The 19448-nt window shown below is 36.7% G+C and overlaps 1 protein-coding gene across 2 annotated transcripts in view; it reads left to right on the forward strand.

Moving 5' to 3' along the window:
- The window catches only part of DMRT1 (doublesex and mab-3 related transcription factor 1), a 140052-nt gene that overhangs the window by 72730 nt on the left and 47874 nt on the right, over positions 1-19448 (forward strand). For both annotated transcript variants that reach the window (XM_027839729.1, XM_027839728.1), the window contains one exon: positions 10915-11059. In XM_027839729.1, coding sequence (XP_027695530.1) covers positions 10915-11059 — 145 coding nt within the window. The remainder of the gene's footprint in view (positions 1-10914; positions 11060-19448) is intronic.

A 19448-nucleotide genomic window follows, 5' to 3' on the forward strand; every position in this document is an offset into this window, starting at 1 on the left:
TTTTCTCTGAAAGGCTGAGAGTGTTTTATCTTTCTCCCTCGAATTTCTTTATGCTTAGATTCATGTGCCTTCCTTGGTAAGCCAGCGTTAGGTCATTAGAAGGGTTAGGAAAGCAGACATTGTTTCTAGCCTTGGAACTGGAGGGATGAAGAATCCCTATGAGGTCCTATTCCTAGAGCTATAAGGTGAGAATCAGTCCTAGAAAGTTGGAACTCTATTTAAATTAGACTCGAAGAACTACACTGGTGCCATAGTGAACCAAGTCAAAGCAATTCAACAAGCATTTATTTATTCAGTGGCATAATAAGAGCTGTAATAAACTCTGGGGACACATTATTATCCCCATTTTGCATAAGAGGGAACTGAAACAGACAGATGTCAAATGACTTGCTCAGGGTCACACAGCTAGTAAGATTTTAAGGGAGGATTGAAAAATTCAGGTCTTCCTGATTCCAGGTTCAGCACTCTCTCCACTGTACTTCCTAGCCGCCCCCAGCACTCCCTAAAATGCACAAGGCCATCCTGTGGATTCTTGTGACACCTCTTATCCCTTTCATTTTAGTTTTTCCTGACCTGAATTATGCTTGAAGGCACTTGCCTCTTCTCCAGTGAGTGTTAAAAGTATCAAAGTGGGAAAGCTTAAATTAGTGCTCCTCTGATAAAACATAAACTCTTAAGAGATAATCATTGCTTTATTCTTCATATTAATATCTCCAAGATCTGAAATAGTTCCTGGCGCATAGTAGGCACTCAATAAATTCATATTAATTGATTTTTTTTTTTTTTTGGTAATTGGGGTTAAGAGACTTGGCCAGGGTCACACAGCTAGTAAGTGTCAAGTGTTTAGTCTGAGACTGAAGTGAACTCAAGTCCTCCTGACTTCAGGGCCAGTGCTCTATCCACTTCGCCACCTAGCTGCCCCTTAATTGATTTTTTAAAATACTAAGCATTAATCTTACTTGCTTTAAAGTTAAGAATAAGGATCTTTATTCATTTTTTTTGGTGGGGTGAGGGGAAGTCCAGTGTGCCAACTTGATCAGTGTGGGGAATTCCTGGTGTACAAAGTCATTCCGCTAATTTATATGAACAACTCATATAACTAATAATGTAGAAGGTTGCTTGGGGGGCACTGAGATATTCAGTGACTTGTTCGTGATCACACAGGCAGTATGTATCAGAAGCAATACTTGACTCTGTAGATCTCAAACTCCAAAGCCAGCCCTCTACCCACTGTTGAAGTTTCATTCAGAAAATACAATCTCAAATCATTACTAATTGATAGTAAATACTAAATATCTATTATTATATTAAATATTAACTAATATTAAAATATTCTCTTTGGTTCCATATGATGACAAGTGGAAGGAGGGACACTGGAGTGGGAGACTCAGGAAAGGAGAGAGGATGATTAATATAGAAAATCAAATGAAGGGATATAGCAAGAAAGAGGGAAAGGAAAGGGGTTCGATGGAAAGAGGTCAAGAGAGGGACTCAGGTTCTGAGATTAGCATTAATTGGAGATGAACTGCTCTTGTCACACTCCACTGTTCACTTGGGGTTTAGGCTTCATAGTAAGTTGTCACCTGTAATCATTTCCCTTTGAAATATCCATTAGCTGATTAGCCACTTTTCACAGCTCAGAGACTCAGAACTGAATGGCATGCTAAGTACAGCAGCCCACCAGGGAGGGAATTAGGGCCTGAGCTATGGTGATTCACTAGAGCATCCAGGTTGTGTGGCTAGAGCACCCATTACAGTTTAGGCAATTTTAAACGGGTGGAATGCTCTCCCCAACATCTCTTTCTCATACACACACCCACACACCCACCCACTCACACACACACCCCCAAACAGACACCACACTCATTCACATCTGTACTTCTGTTTTCTAAAATGCTGAATTTTTTTCTTATTGTGAAGAGGAAATGAAACAATAAATGTAAACTGCTTGGAAACAAAAGCTATATGTCAAGAGTTCTAAATCTTGGGTCTGGGAGCTTATTTTTTAAAAAATTCTTTTCTAGTAAAATTGGTTTCTTTTGTAATCCTTTGAATTTTACTTTGAACATTGAAAAATATTACTCTGAGAAAGCAAATCTACCCCTAATCTGGTGGAATACAATACAATGAAGGTCATATTTAATGTTTTCACTCCTTTTAAATAATAGCATTAAATATAAGCTATTATTATTTGAAAGGAATGAAAACATTCTAAGCATTTTAATAAATCCTCTATATGTGGTTCAATAGGGATTTCATTTCAGCTATGTAAGATGTTATATACCAGGAGAACTGAACAAAGATCATTCAAACAGTAGGTAAAATTTGAGTCACTCAGTAAACTGAGTCCCACCATTCCTTAGTGGAGGTTGATGATGTGAGTGCATTGTAGATGATTTCTCATTCCTCTCTACCCTTCTTCCCAAATTCGGATCTTGTGGTATTAGAAGGCTTTATTTCTTTTTGTTTGACTGTTTCCAGAAAATGTAATATATCTTATTGAAAATAGAATGACGATGGCACAACCTCAGTAAAGGGATGGAAAGCTTTTAGGAAGAGTGGAGTTCTGATATTTGGAGATCAGATGGCCAGTCAACTGTGTTTATTAGGTGACAATTAGGTCCCCAGCATTGTACTGAGCTTAACTGGGGGATACAGACAGAGAAAGGCAAAAACAGTACCTACCCTCCAGGAGAGTACATTCTAAAGGGGGAGAGCACATGTAGATAACTAGGTATGTATAAGATAAAGAGTAGAGGGAAGCTGAGTAATGACAAAAGGGAAGACATTAGAGGATGAAGGACGTGGAAACTTCTTGCAGGTGGGATTAGAGCTGAAGGAAGAGCTTGAAGGAAGTCCTGAAAGATAAGCGGTAGAGGTAAGGAGGGAGGACATCTGAGGCACAGGGATGTGCAGAAGTGTGGAGGTGGGAGTTTGTGAGTCACGTGTAAGGTCTAGCCAGAGTAATTCAGTATTGCTAGATTACAGATTGCACAGAAGTGTAAGAAGACTAGAGAGGTAGGAAAGGGGCAGATATGAAACTGAAGATTTTTTATTTGATACTGGAAGTGATAGGGAGCCATAGGAACTCAATGTGCAAGTGGAGGAGGAGTGATGTGGTTGGACCTATTCTTTAGAAAACCACTTTGGTGTCCTAGTGGAGGGTGGATTGAAGAAGGGAGAACCTTAGAGCAGAGAGACCAATTAGAAGACTGATTCAGTAGTCCAGGTGGGAATTGGTGACATGAGTGCAGGGTGCACTTTGCAAAGTTTATGAGTGTGTGTCCTTGCTAGAAAACACTGTGGGATGGTGAGCTGTTTGGAATAGAAAGGCTGTTAATAACACCTGTATTGGGTCCTGGTACTGATTAGGAAAACCAGCTAAATTGAAAACTGTTTTTGTTATTAGTTTAGTTTCACTATGTTGACTCCCTATTTAGGAATAGCATTTTCATGAAGAAGTAAAATCTTTAGGCTTTTGAGACACTTCCCAGTGATCTAAGGACTGTTATCTATAAAAAGATCTAGCAGCAAATGAGTTAGCCTGCTCATCAATTAGGTTGTTAAACTGAGGTTTGGCCCTAAGAATTACTTCCTTTGCAGAATCTGGAAATGACAAAAGAAAGTTCCCTCTGGCTAATTTCTGTTGTAACACATCGAGGGGTAGTGATTTGCTGGGAATGAATCAATTTGTCAGTGAGTTAGAAAGCTTGCTCACCCCCTCCCCCAACCCCCAAAGGAATTTCCAGCCTAGGACATTATAACATGTACCTTAAATTGTTAAAGGGGGGAAGAGGATGTATGTGGTTGGATCTTACATAGAATGAGTGATTCTGATATTAGCAGATGACTAAGGCACAAGATTATTTCATGTTTCCCCTTAAAAATTCATATTTTGGGGTAAATAATTGTAACAAGATCACATAGTGATTAGATAAGGGCTGAACCATCTGATGACCATCAGCTTCTAATTTAAGAGTTGATTGGGGGAGAGAGGAGAGAAAAGCACTTATAACCACAAAAATCCCAGAAAAGGGACACTCTTCACCACCCTTACTATCAGCATGGATGCCCAAAGTTCACTAAGTTCAGAGTGTTGGAAGCTGCACTGAATTCATTTACAAAATATTGATTTCATAAAAGCTAGTATTCATTTCAAATGGTCCTTTTGCAATTAAAAAGTCCAAGGCTGGTGGTGTCTAACAGCTCCTGGAGTTTTGAAATATCAAATTTTATGTACATATTCTTTGTTTACTGATGTTTTGGAGTTTTATCCCAGATTTCTTCTCCAGGAGGAATCTTCCTTTATTTATTTCCAATCAATTTAGATGCAGCTTAATCTGTTTAAAAACTCCTGCATAAACAATTCAGGATTCCTAGAGGCTTAAAAACATAACAAAATGAAAATGAAAACCTTTACCAGGCAGGAGAACTGATTTTGACACAAGTACAAAAAAACTCCTCCTCGACAAAGAGTTAATGCAAGACTAAAGAATTGCATTTAGGAATCTTTTTACAGAGCTGAGGTCAAACATTTTTTATGCTTTGTTGGTATTTTACTGTTACTATAAAATGGGGTAGCCAAGATCTATAAAAAGGAAACCTTATGGTTCAGATTGTGTATTCTGAACAGTTTAATAAAACAAAAGCTAAAGCCTTTAGATTTTCTTCAGTGGTTAATACAATGCATATTCTTGGCAGAGCCTAGCTCCCATCTGTTGGTTGTACTGTGGTTCATAGACTTGGTGTGGGTAATAAGATTATAAAACATGTCTCTTGCTTGCCAGCTACCACACACTAATAATAATAGTAGTCATAATTCATTGAAATCCTGGAGTTTTAGATTTTACTTGTTTTGTTTATTTTTTTTTATTTAAGAGGTTTAAAAACAAAACTTACAGTGTTGAAAATGAATGGGTCATCTTCCACACACTCCTGGAGACAAAGGAAACAAAAGTACCGTCCACTTAATCAGGATTGAATGGTTCCTCCATTTGGTTACTTCTGAAGCCTCAGTGACATCCCCAGATCCTTATCAGAAGATTAAAAAAACAAACAAACCCTGAAGAACATAGAAATAGTGAATAGTAACGTTTTGATACAGGAAAGGAAAATTTAAAAAACAAAAACAAAACACGTGGTTCGTATTTTCAGTATCCAGAGATTAAAAAAATGATCAATTCTAACAGGATTGTCATTTTTAAGGCTGTCGGGGGAACAGAAGAAATTTCAAGTTGGAAATTTGGAACTTACCTCAGATAGTTTCTGCTGAAGGAATCTTTTACTTTTGTTATTATTGAGTTGTTTTTGACGTGTCCGACTCTTCAGGATCCCATTTGCTGTTTTCTTGGCAAAGATATAGAAGTGTTTTGCCATTTCCTTCTCCAGCTCATTTTTTACAGATGGGGAAACTGAGGCAAACAGGGCTAAATGACTTGGCCTGGGGCACACAGTCAGTGTCTGAGGCTGGATTTGAACTCAGAAAAATGAGATTTTCTGATTCCTAGCCCCGTGCTCTATGCACTGCAGCACCTAGCTGAGTATCCCATCAATTTTGATGCAATTTTTGTTGTTGCTGCACTTTCTGGGTTCTATGTAGGTAGAAATTAAATTTAAGCTGATTTGAGGCAGGTAGGTAGGACTTTGAAAACAGGTTTCTTTCTGTTTGTTTTCAAAGATGAAATCATAGAGTCGGGGTTCTTCACTTTTTTTTTTAATGTTAGATCCCTTTAGAAGATTGGTGAGTTATGGGTCCCTTCTCAGAAAAATGTTTTTAAACATATAAAATAAACTACATATGATGCAAAGGAAACCAATTTTATTGGAAAAAAGTTATCAAAAAATTTTTTTTAAAAGTTTGTGGACCCGAGGTTAAGAACTCTGCCCTTCATAGAGATTAGTGATTGTTACTTGTGTTGGGAATGAGGCTAAAAAGTTGTAAGTACTTCCAAATTTAAGATCTGGGGAGTCAAACTAATTTGATCTCTCAAGCCACTTGGTACAATATGTGTGTGTGTGTGTGTGTGTGTGTGTTTGTACATAGCTTTAGAGTTCAAATTTTTCTTAATTGTTCTTGTGTACTGTGAATTAAAAAAAAATGAGAAAGTTCATCAGCATTTGGGGTGGTGGTGTCAGGAAACCTTATTGGGCTGTGTCTGAAAGGAAGAGAAGACTTCATTGAGGTAGAGGTGAAGAGGGAAAGTATTCCATGAAGTTCACATGGTAATACTAGATGGTCAGTGCAAAGGTATGGGAGATACAATGTTATGTGTGAGGAACAGAGAAGGCCAGTTTACTAGGATGATAGAGGGCAGGCAGGGCAATACAATGAGGCTTGGCACGTATGTTGGGACCAGGTTGTAAAAGGTTTTAAGAGCTCAACCAAGGACTTTATTTGGTCTAGAGTGACATCATCATAGTTGGGCTTGAGGAAAATCAACTTTGGCAGCTGCATGGATGATGGATGATGGACGTGCAGGGCGGCCAATTCAGAGGTTGTTGGAAAATGTAGATGAAGGGTGCTTAGGTCTTGAACTAAGGTGGTAGCTATTGGAGTAGAGAGAAGAGATCACATGGGAGAGTTGCTGTGGAGGCAAAAATAGAAAGATGTGGCTACTAGATACGTTGGAATATGGTGGAAAATCAGTTAATCTCTATGAGACTTAGTTTCCTCATTTTGAAAATGAGAGGATCTGGGTGACCTAATGTCTTTTTCAACTCTAGATCTCTGATTTTATATGTAAATACAATATTGTATCAAAATTGGAGATTTTAGGTTTATCAACCTTGGAAAAATGTCCCAAGCCTCCTTCTAACTCTACATACTGGGTTCCTACTTTATGGTACATGAAAAATTAAATAAATGGATGTTGAATTTGTACAGAATCCTGTTTATCAGGATTTAAGTAACCATAAAGTTCAAGCAATCAGGGTCTTGACTGTAGTACTAAGTTGTGACTCATTTTCGTAAAGGCATTGCAAAGGGCTTTTGTCAGAATGATCAAAGAAAGATTAAGTAACATTCAGTTTAGATTTCATGATAAGTATATTGTATTGTAATACTTTTAAGCCATGTTGAGTCAACAAGCATTTGTTAAGGGCTTACTATGTGCCAGACACCATGCAAAGTGCTGGGAACACAAAGAAGGGCAAAAAAACAAACCCTGCCCTTAGGGAGCTTCCATTCAAATGGGGAAAGTAACATGAAAACTGGCACTATAGATGATAGCTCTATGTTAAACCAAATATCCTATTAACCATAAGCTCATATTCACTATTCATTCTTTTATTTTTCTCAATTATATGTAAACAAAAATTTTTAACATTTTGTTTTTTAAAAATTTGAGTTCCAAGTTCTCTCCCTCCTTTCCTACCCTTTCCCCTCCTTGAGAAGGCAAGCAATTTGATATAGACTATACATGTGTAGTCAGGCAAAATATTTCCATATTAGCCATGTCACTATTTATTCCTGATAATTAAGAATAGCTCACAAAAGATTTGCAAAGCCCTTTCATCACTACAACCCTGTAAGGTATGTTGTATACCCATTACCCCCATTTTGTAGATGAGGAAACTGAGACTCAGATTAAGCAATTTAGATAGCTTTCACTTGTATGTGTCTCTTAAATCTAATGCCACACTTATCCCCTCACATCATTCTGCTACAAGAAATTTTAAAGCAGGAATATAAAAGAAGTGTATTCTTTCTCAGACATTGTGGATAAAGAAATCATATATTTCACTAGAACTGGTATATTTTAATTTTGCCAGCCTTTGTAGAACTTTATTAGAAAAGAGTTCGTACCAGAACTTCCCTTTTTTTTTTAATTGGTCGAAGCTAAAATTTGAGTCACACAACTTTACAGAGTACTAGGTGGTTGCTAGTATTAAAAGCAAAATATCAGATAAAATGTTGTTGATCAGGTAGTATATAAAATAATCCATTTTTAGAGCTGAAAGGGACCTTTGAGATTATGCAATTCAAATCCTCCTTGTTTTTACCAATGAGGAAACTTAGTCTCATGGAGGTTCAGCAGCTTGCCAAGCTCACACAATTAAGAAACAGAGGCAGAGTTTGAAATCTGTTCCTCTGACTTCAAATCCATCACATTTTTCACTGTACCACATTGGTGAATCTTAACTTCAATTCCATGCATTTATTTTTTTGATATGTTTTGTATTTAACACTTCCCTATCTGCCTACCTTGCTTCTTCAGGTGCAGGCTCAAATGTTGTCTTTACCCATTTGAGAAACATGTGAAGGTGATAGCATTCCTAACAACATTTCTGACCCCCCCCCCCCCCCCCCCCCCTTTTGTGTTATTGACTGTTACTTGTTAGTCTTCTGAGAATTGATAGAACTCTCAAGAAAGATGCTATTTGCTTGATGTTACTTAAAAGTAAAAAGATAATCACATTGTTTCTTACCCTTATTTTGTCATCCCTATGCATTAGTCATATAGAAAGTTTCTTTATTATTCTCTGTTATTGCATGAAAATATATTTTATCTTGTTTAGGAAGTGACCAAACAAGTTGTGGTGTATGATTGTGATGGAGTACTATTGTGCTATAAGAAATGATGAATAGGATAGTTTCAGAAAAACATGGCAAGACTTACAGTAGGACTGATGCAAAGTAGAGTGAGAAGAACCAGGAGATCATTGAGCACATTTTCATCAGTGTTGCAATGGTTATCAGCTTTGAAAGACTTGGCTACTCAGATCAGTATAATGTTCTGAGACAATTCCAGAGGGCTCATGATGAAAAAATGCTAACCACCTCCAGAGAGAGAACTAATGAACTCTGAGTGCAAATTGAAGTATAGTTTTCTCACTCTCTTTATTTTTCTTGCTTTTTGTTGAAATATGACTAATATGGAAATGTTTTGCGTGATTTTACCCGTATAATTGATGTATTGCTTGCCTTCTCAGTGGTTGGGAGAGGGGGTAGGAAGGAGGGAGATAAGTTGAAACTGAAAATTTAAGAAGAAAAAGATGTTTAAAAATAAATAAAAAAGGAAAAAGAAAAATATTGTGCCTTGTTAATAGGATGAGGATTTCAGTAACAGGTGAAAAGTGCTTTAGAAAGCCATTCTGAGGCCTTGCAAGTCCCAACAAAAGAAGGGACCTTTTTATTCTACTTGGCAGCTGAGTTATTTACTCTGAACTGTTACCACAAACAATCACTACCTTCTTGAGAGATTCCATACCTCCTTATTGTGAAGCTGGGGTTCATGTGGCCTCACCCACATTTGAAACAGTATCTTATCCAGTGTTTTTTGGCCACTTCCAAGTATAGGCTGTTCCACTTCTGATACTAGGAAGAATATATATGATAGGAGAAAATGAGAATTGAGTACATGTATTAGAAGAATGATAGATTAGGAAAAGGAATGGAGTAAATTCACTGCAAGACCCATCAACTTGTCTAAAATTAGGCAAGCAGGTAAGATTAAGTTGACTACAAATTTGCCTCAACAAGAAATTCTAAAGCCAGGCGAAATCTCAAGTTTTAGATGGGATATGGTAATGCTTGCATAAACTTCATGAAGCATAATACAGAAATCAGCAGTTGTATTTGGATTTGGGAAAGTAGGTCCTTAACTTTTTGGTCTAGTGAAGCCTTTGGACCTGTTCTCAGAATAATGATTTTGAATATATAACCGAAAATACATAGGATTACAAATACAGTTATTAGGATGTTAAAATAACATGTTTATAGACCCTACTTTAAGAATCTCTGTGCATTTAACATTGACTCAAGTCTATAATCTGTTTAGAATATAATTTAATAAATTTCCACAATTTTATGAGAAATCACAATGCTCAAAATTAACTGCCCAGCTCTAGCCAGTACTACTTTTTTTTTTTTTCATTAGTAGGGTCTTGTCTTTTTTTTTAAATCCAACAATTACTTTGGTTATTGCTTCATCATATTGCGAACATATGCATAATTTGTCCTGTGCATTCCTTAAGTAAAGACTTTTGTGTCAAAATTAAGAAATAACATCTGTGTGGTTTATGGAAGGATGAATGGAACAGAGCTGGCCTTCAAGCCAGGAAGAACTGCATCCTACCTGTGACCCACAGTGACTGAGTGACCTTAGGCAAGTCACTTAATAACCTTAGAGTTTTCTAGGCAACTTTCTGAGACTCTAGGTTGCAGAAGAGGTGCCCAACCTTTGTTGTTAGAGATAATTCTTCACTGGAACTCCCTGTACCAACGGCATCACAGGTCCAGTCGTTATCCTGTCTCTGTGTGGTAGATACTACAGTAAAGATCAGATTCCTCGGATTGGAAACTCAATATCATACTTATTTAGTATTGTGTGATTACAGTATAAGAAATTTTTAGGACTGTAGTGTGTTTTCTTTCTTTTCCTTTCTCTCTCTCTCCTTCCTTCCTTCTCTTCCTTCCTCCCTTCCTTGACTATTGGACTGCAATGTACTTCAGGAACTAGAATTTATGGCTGTGTCTCTATTTAAATAGTTTGTGGTCCTTTTTATTTTGTTTGTAATGATACAGGTTATTTTCTTGATCTGAAGAGCTACTCAAAAGATTAAATAAAAACACGGGTACATTAGTGTGGATATTTCCTTCAGTGATGCAGAATGCAACTCCTCCATTCCTGTCCATCTATCCATGCCCAGCTATAAACTTGCCAGAGGGGTTCCACCCATTGTTCTGAGGGACCCTCTTGACATCGTAAGGGTTCCAGCTGAGCACATGGGCTGTCCATTCCTTACTCTCACCGTGCAACTAGTCTGGCTTCTTGGTTGATAATGTTTATTTGATGAGATCCTTTACTCCAGATTCATAAATCTGAAAAATTAAGGGAGTTTGTCTCATAGTAAATAGGAAACGCATTTTAAATTTGAATTGATTTCTTAATTTGTTTTATTCTATTTTAACAGATGAAGAACACCGAGAATCGTCATGCCATGAGTTCCCAGTACAGGATGCATTCTTATTATCCTGCTACTTCGTACCTGAGCCAGAGTGTGTCGCAGATCTTTGCTTTTGAAGACAGCCCTTCTTATTCTGAAGCAAAAGCAAGCGGTAGGTGCCTGGTCACCCCGATCCAATTTTAGATGGAGAAAAGAGTCTCACACTGAGGGAATAGTTATTCACTAACTGGATAAGATTCAATAGTGTTGCAAAGTTTTGTCACAGATTGATCTATTTTACAAAGATTCTTTTAAAATCATCTTTTAAAAAAAATCACTATTTCCCAATCTAATGTACCATTTTAACAAATCAGTATAGTTAATAAAAACCAATCAGCACATTGATCACATTTGAAAATGTATGCCTTATTCCATCTCTTTAGTCTTTTGAGGTGGAAGGGGAGGGAAGCATCAGTCCTCAGAAATCATCATTGGTCACCGAATTGTTGTTCTGATCTCTTTCAGTATTGTTTTCCCATTTGTTGTGTAAATTGTTCTCCTGGTTTGGGTCACCTTATGATTCTTAACAAAAGATAGTTTTTTCTGATATTTCTGAAATGAATAGATAAAGACTTTAGTTTGAGATATTTTCATTTGTATCTTTTTACAATTAGAAGTTTAATCATGATTAATGTGTGCTTCTTGATCATAAACTTGGAATATAAACATTTAAAGATAGTTACAATCATAAAATTATTTCTGCAACTGGTTTCAATGTATTGAATATTTTTCTAAACTTTGATTTTCTCTACTCTTGCCTTTCCTATTTCTCTTCATGGGAATTCCATTCTCCTGGTTGCTTGGACCTCAATCTTCAAAGGAACCCCTCTCTTTTATCCAAATACACCTAATTGGTCATCATGTCCTGTTGTTAGTTCCTTCAGCAGTTTGTACCCATTCCCACTGCCACTAACCTAGTCAGTAATGATAAATTTATGGCTAATCTATTTATTATTAAAACCTACTAACCCATCTCCCCGTCTCCAGATTCTGTCCTATTTAATCCATCCTACAGACTGCAGTCATTTAATGTTCCTACAGCATCATTTGGATCATATCAATCCCTTGCACAAAAGCCTCCAACGCTTTTTCACTGTCTAGTGGATCAAATTCAAATTTGGCATGTCCTGTACAATACCCAAGTCTAGATAAGTCCTATGTTTGGGGTATTTCCTGAGTTTAAGAAAATGTTGGATGCATAGCCATTTGGTAGATGTTTTATTGTTTCATTATGAATTTTGCTCATATCGTGTAATTTTTAGTTGGTTATTGATTCTATGTTGCATAAAGGCCACTAGATGCAACATCCTCCTTGCTGTCCTCCAAACAAAAGAAAACAAAATTTTGAGCTTGACATTCAGGGCTTCTGTTAAGCCTCATGCTTTCTTTTCTAGCCTTATTTCATACTGTCCCCCCCCCACCCCCAAAGAGCCCTTGATAGCTGATCGTTATTGTTTGATATTTTCCTGTATAGAGTGGGCTTTCTTACCTCTTCACACCTTTGTTTATAACCATTTCCTCTGCAGAGACGGCACAATGTGGTGGACATTTAATTCAGCACCAGAAGGACCTTGGTTTAAATTTCTGTTCACTTAGAGGCAGTGTGATATAGTGGAAAGAGAAATGGATTTGGAGTCAAGGGACCTGGGTTCAAATCCTTCCTCTCCCACAGAACTACCTGTATGACTTTTTACAAGTAACTTAATCTCTTCTTAGTCTCAGTTTTCTCTTCTATAAAATTGAAGGGCAGGAATCTTAGATGGCTTTTAAAGTCCCTTCTAGCTGTAAATCTTTGATCCTGGTGATTTTTCGTAAATCCCTTTGCATCTTTTTGGGCCTTGACTCACTCATTTGTAAAATACGGGAGTTCATAGTGAGTGACTTTTAGGGTCTTTTACAATCCTAAATCTGTAATCCTAAGATTTTCCTATGGCCCAGGCCTCCATCTTAGCTTGTTGAAATTCTGTCTATTGGACTAAATGACCTGTAAGTCTTCTTGATGTCCTGAAGTCTGTGATTCTAAGGCCCATCTCAGATAAAACCTCTTCCATGATAAATCTTTTAATTACTCTAATTCTGAATGTACTTTCCCTGTACCCCCCTCCTTCTCTGTGAACATATTATTAAGAGGCTGTATTATGTGCCAAGTACTGTGCTAAGTGCTTTGTGAATATTATCTCATTTGATCCTTTCATGGAGCCCTTTCAACATATAATTTTATATTGTAATTATTTGTATGCCCTTCTTTCCTTCATACAACTTTATTTTCCACTGCTTCCCAATACCAACCTTATATGTGAGTCAGATTAGTAAATTAATTGAACTTATTTTAGCTTTGTATGTCTTACTATACCTTAAGCACTGTAATTACTCATTCATTTGTTCATTAATTCAACAGTGAACAAATTAATTATTTCTTTGAATTATTTTTTTCTGAATGTAAGTAAGTTAGACTTTTTAAAAAACAAATACATTGGAATGAAAGGTTCTTGAGGACAGGGATGTTTCATTTTCATCTTTGTATGTTCAGCACTGAACACAGGGCCTGACACATAGGTTTTCAATAAATGTTGGTTGATTGATTGGTTGATGATTATGATTCTGTCCTATCCAATATGGCCTATATATTGTCCGATAGAACAAGTGTCTCAGTAGGTTAGAGATTTGTCAGTGCTGAAATGATTGAAATTCATGCTCAGTGAAGGAATATTTCCATAAAGAAAAGTGAGAGCTCTATCGTGTAAACATAATAGAAGACCTTTGAAGGTGTTCGAATTTTGACAAAGGCATGTGGTGAAGGGACACAGAGATTGACAAAGACATATGTTATGAGGGCAAGGGAAAAGGTGATGTTAGTTTCTTTGGAGAGAAGAACTAAGAGTTTATGTTTAATATAGTGCAGCAGTAGAAAAGAAAATGAGGAACTTCAACTTAGGAAGGCACCTGAGGCTGCATAGATTGGAATCAAAAGTGCATCAGGGAAAAAGAGAGGCACTTTGATAAAAATAGTGTGACATTAGATACAATTTTTTAAATAATTTTAAACAAAAAAATAAAATTCAAAAAATGATTCTATGAAGAATAGGAACATCAGCTATCAGTGGACATTTGGGCAGCAAAGATTGTAACTTGGCAAGAAAGAAAGAACAATGTAGTAGGAGAAGAAAAGCAATGGCCAGCATTCATGATAGGACTTTGCAAAGTAACATTATGTTGACCTTCGAAGAAAACCTACATTGACACTTTCTGCCTGAATTAGAAGTTGTTTTTTTGAAACTAAGCTATGTGCTTAAAATGAGCAAGCTTTAACATTCAGATTCTAGTTTAACTGATAAAAGAGTTGCTTCCAGAAGCCAGATAATTGTCTTACATTTTTTATTCATCCTAAGTGACTACTGGAATAGTTTTGAATTGTTTTCTTTTAATATTTCATTTGTAAATACAGTAACTTTATATGAGACATAATTAACAAGGAATTTGATAGTTTTGTGTTATAAACACAGTATAGCTCTATAGCAAAGGCTTCAAAGATTAGGGAGGATGTGATTTCAGCACAGGAAAGAAGGGGCAGAGATGTAAAGTGCTTCTAATAGAGGAAACAGATAGCAGTTTCTTAAGGTATGGATCCATAGGCATCCTAGGAAAGAAGTCTTTCAGAAGTGAATGGTTAAAAGAAGCAGCAAGTAGAGATGATTTTTGACTTATTACTAAGGGGGTAACTAAGCAATCATATGCTGACCTGACTTGAACAATATAACTTTGTAAGGGATGTTTGAATGACATGACATAGAACCTCTCCAGATTGGTCAAATCTGATGACTGTTACCCATTCCTGGTGATTTATATGGGAACAAATAGACCAAGAAGTATTTGTAGTGACTATGAAGTTTGGGATAAAAAATTTGAAACCTTTAGAGGAATAGAATAGGTAATGTATCCATCATGATTAGGAAGTAGGACTTCAAAAGAGAAAGGGTAATTAGAGAAATAAGATCATTCCTGAGACAGGAATTTGGATTTCTAGTCCAGTTTATAATATGGGAATGATGATGGCCAGGGATGGAGTACACATAAGCAGAAGCAGTGAAAATAGATCGGAGCGGGGCTTTAAATTGAAAATGTAGGGGTAGGGAGAAAGCTCTCCCCATATATCTGCCAAATCAGATACCACAGCAAGGACAGTATGAGAAGAGTGTCAGTAGATATGGCAAAGATGTGAGATCTGTGAAGAAAATGAGTTAAAACACATGGTCTTGGGTATCTATACCTAATGCACAGAATACAGCTAAATAAGCAAGCTGAACTTGCAAGGAGGCAAATTTGACCTTATAGGTATAACTTAGACTGGTGTTTATGCCTGGAATATGGCTGTGGAAGGGTATAACTTCATTCCAAAGAAACAGAATAAATAAATTACATTTACCTATTATTATTACCTGTTATCGTGGTCTGTATCCCAAACTCTATTCCTATTTCAGTCTTCTGTCCAAGTAATCTGTAGAATACTAGTAGGATAATATGGACTATTTATTGTTCCATCGATCCTCACCCAAATGTCCTACCGTAACCACCTCTAGTTTCAGGATTTCCTGACTTAAGTGTATCTTCTTAATATACAAGAATAAAATAGTATATACATATGGGTATGTATGTTTTATTCTGCCCCCATATATATATATATATATATATGTATTTTTTTTTATATGAATGTGTGAGTATATGTACCTATTTTTTTTTAAATCTGCACCCTTAATCCATTACCTCTCTATCAGAGAGTAGATAGTATGTTTCTTTATCAGTTCTCTGGAATGGTCATTATATTGATCAGAGTTCTTATAGCTTTCAAAATCATGTGTCTTCACAGTGGTGTTGTTAATGTATAAAATTATTCTCTTGGTTCTGCTCATTTTGTTTTTCACACATTTATAAGACTTCAGAATTGTTAATTTTTTTGTAATATTGATGTTAAAGTATAAATTGTTTTTCTGGTTCTTCTCACTTCACTCTGCATCAGTTTATCAAGTCCTTCCATGTCTCTTTGAAATCTATTTCCTCGTTCCTTACAGCACAATAATATTTAATCACATTCCTATACCACAATTTATTCAACCTCAACTGACGGACAGTCCTTTAGCTTCCAAATTTTTTTGCCACCACAAAAAGATCTATAAATATTTTTGTGCCTATAGGATGTTTTCCTCTTTTTTTTATTTCTTTTGGGTATAGGCCTAGCAGTGGTATACCTGGATCAAAGAGCATGCATTTTTTTACTAACTTTTTTAAAGTATAATTCCAAATTGCTTTCCAGAATGGTTGAACCCATTCAGAATTCTACCAACTTTCTAGAATAAAATATATACCAGTCATTCCAGTGAGGAAGAAAAAGAGTACCTATTGAAAGAGAGTGATTTAATTACACAGAGAACTCATTGTCCATCTTAGAGCTAAATAAGGTTTTTAGAGAACATTACAGAGATAAATCTAAAGTTCTACTCCTGCTTAAAAAAAGGAGAAAAGTATTATGGAGCCATTGTGTTAAAAAAAAAAAATTTGGAACAGAAAAGATCTGGGACTTTAGTGAACTGTAGTATAGTAAATAGTATGATGTGGTAACCAAAAAAAAAGATAATACAGCTTTAGGCTATGTTGAGAAAGGCATATTAAGAATAAAGGAGATGATATTTCTAATTTAATTAACTTCTCTACTTGGTCCTACTCATATTTCATCTGGAACATTGTGTTGAGTTTTGGCTACCTTGTTTTAGGAAGGGCATTGATGAATGGAACATGGCTCCAGGAAGATGACTAGATTGGGGAGAGGCTGAAAACCTTCCTCACAAGGATTACTTGATGGAATCAGTAGCATTTAGCTTAGAGAAAAAAAGATAGTGTGGACATAGTAACTGTATTCAAATATTAGGACTATCTTGGGGAAGAGAGTTGGTTCTGCTTGGTTTCATTATTGAGAAGTAGGAGTGATGGGCATATCTTGTGGGGAGGCATATTTCAGCTCAGCATCAAGAAGAACTTGTGAAAAAAAGTTAGAGCTTTATAGATTGTGTGGAGGCACTATGCTAAGAGTTGGGGGTACATAGAGAAAAAATGAAATGAGTCCAGTCCTCCAAGATCTTACATTCTTTCTACTTAATTCCAACCCTGAACTCCAGTGAGGGTTGGTTATAACAGATGATCTCTGAAGTTCCCTCTATCTTCAGATCCTATCAGTTTTCTCTTTCTTGTGAGAGGAGCTAGAGCTGCGTCATATTAAGGAGACAAAGAATTACGTAGTATAATAGGATTTTCAAGTTGAAAGGGACCCTCAGTGTCACCTGGTCTACCTAACACCATGAGATGACCCACTGGGATCTTTTCAGTGTGCACAGTATTCCAAATGCACTTTGCCATCTTTGGGAGTAGATTGGATGCTGGGAGTAGGAAAGACAGTTGGGGATAAAAGGAATGACAGGAGAGTCGTCCCCTTGTGTAAGTTAGCTTGGTGTACAACAAAGTGGTTCATATCATGTGAGTTTTGCATAGGTGGGGCTTGACTACTGACTACACTGGACTTTAAATTGCTTTTGGAAGTAAATTATGTCATTCCTCATCTGCTTTTCTCAGCCACTTCCCTGTTCTCTAACCAAGACTGAGCTGTACAATTTTCTCTCTTGGGTAGCTGAGCAAGCTTACCATTTGTCTGAAGGTGGCAATTTTCACATCAATCACCTCTGCACCACTAACTAATGACCCTCATGGGGCAGGCCATATTTGGCTAATCACACCATCAATTGCTTCCATTAATTTTTTTTTTTTTGCTTAGATCCAAGCTCAATGATCTGATAGTGAAAAACAACTTAATTTAAAAAAAATAGCATTCTAAAAGGGAAACAAAACTTTTCCTTCCATGTAAAACAATTATTACATTCCCCCCTCCCATAAGTTTCCATCCATCCTCTTAAATTTAAAAAAAATTTCATTTCTAAATTATGCACAGAATTTTGGTCTATATGCTAATGAGTGATTATTTCTATGAAACATTATCATACATTATTATTGTTAGGTTTATAATTTAATGAGATTAAATTACTCTTCTGAGCCTGAAACCCTTTCTATACCAAAGAAACTGTGCCTGGGATAAAAGAAATGATTTTGTAATCTTTGAGAGAAGTATGTGATTTGGAGGGGCTCTAGGACTCTGTAAAAAATTTATTGTAAACATACACACACATGTATGTCCAGAGTATGGTGCTATATACACCACAGCCCATAGTTGAAGGTAAGAATTGAACATTTTCTCCCCTATTATATTTCCTTTTAAATTAAGATCTAATTCAAGACCTTTCCTTCAGACCCTGAAGACTCTGAAAATAGTGATATTTCCTGCATTCCTTTGCCATTGCATGGTGGTGATCTGTTCTTTAGCTCGGGGAGACAATGCTATATATAATAGAAAGTCCCTTCTAGGCCTTGAAGTCTCTGATTCTATTTCTGCAAATAAAAGTCCCTAAGAGGAGGAGAGTACAAAGTGATAGAAGAACTGTATTTCCCTAGATACAAATTAGTACCAATACTTTCTGCCTTGAGTGATTTCTCCACTTAATAGAAAATTTGGCCCATCATCAATAATCATTTTTTTCCTAGAGCACTTGTTGAGAACTGAGACGTTTCTTCTCCTCACTGTTCAAATTATTTACTTAGATATCAACACAAATTTACTTTTTTGTGTCTTCCTTTCCTTCTCCATGAGATCTGAAAGGGTCGTGTTGATGTTCATTATTTACACCTCCCACTTGTGAAGTTTCTGTGACTCAGTTGCCATGTAGATATCTATGTTCCTAGCCTCTCCTGGGTTATAACAGTAGATGTTCTCAACGTACCTTTCTGTTCCTTCCGTTCTGCTGTGTTAATTGCCCATTTGTGCTGGGTATAAGAGAGCAGAAGTCAAATGACCTCAGATTTTCATTAGCTTTCGTTTTGTGAATGGTAATGGGGAAGCTCTCTAAGCAGCTGGCACCTGGACATGAAGCGGTCACACTTTATGACAATGCTGTCGTTCGACTAATGAGGCAGCTAGGGGCTAGAGAGCTAGAGTTGTGGTCAAGTCCCACCTTAGACATAGATTTAGAAGTAGAAGGAATCTCAGATGTCATAGAATCCAACACCTTCCTGCCCCCTTGGGGAGGTGAGAAGTGATTAGCCAAGGACACCCAGGTCCTTGGAATTTTTTTTTCCTATAGTACCATACAGATGAATAGCATTGTGATCTTGAGCCAAGTCACTTAAATCTCTGTGAGACTCAGTTTTCTCATCTGTAAGATGGGGATAACAATGGCATGTTCTTCACAGAGTTGTGAGGATCAAGTGAGGTATTATATCTAAAGCACTTTGTAAACTTTAAAGTGCTTTATAAATAGGAAGGCAGCTAGGCGGCACAGTGGATAGAATGCCAGGCCTGGAATCAGGAAGATCTGAGTTCAAATTTGACCTTAGACATTTTCTAGCTG

The sequence above is a fragment of the Vombatus ursinus genome, unplaced genomic scaffold (genome assembly GCF_900497805.2).
Source record: "Vombatus ursinus unplaced genomic scaffold, bare-nosed wombat genome assembly UNPS02014832.1, whole genome shotgun sequence".
Lineage (NCBI taxonomy): Eukaryota > Metazoa > Chordata > Mammalia > Diprotodontia > Vombatidae > Vombatus > Vombatus ursinus.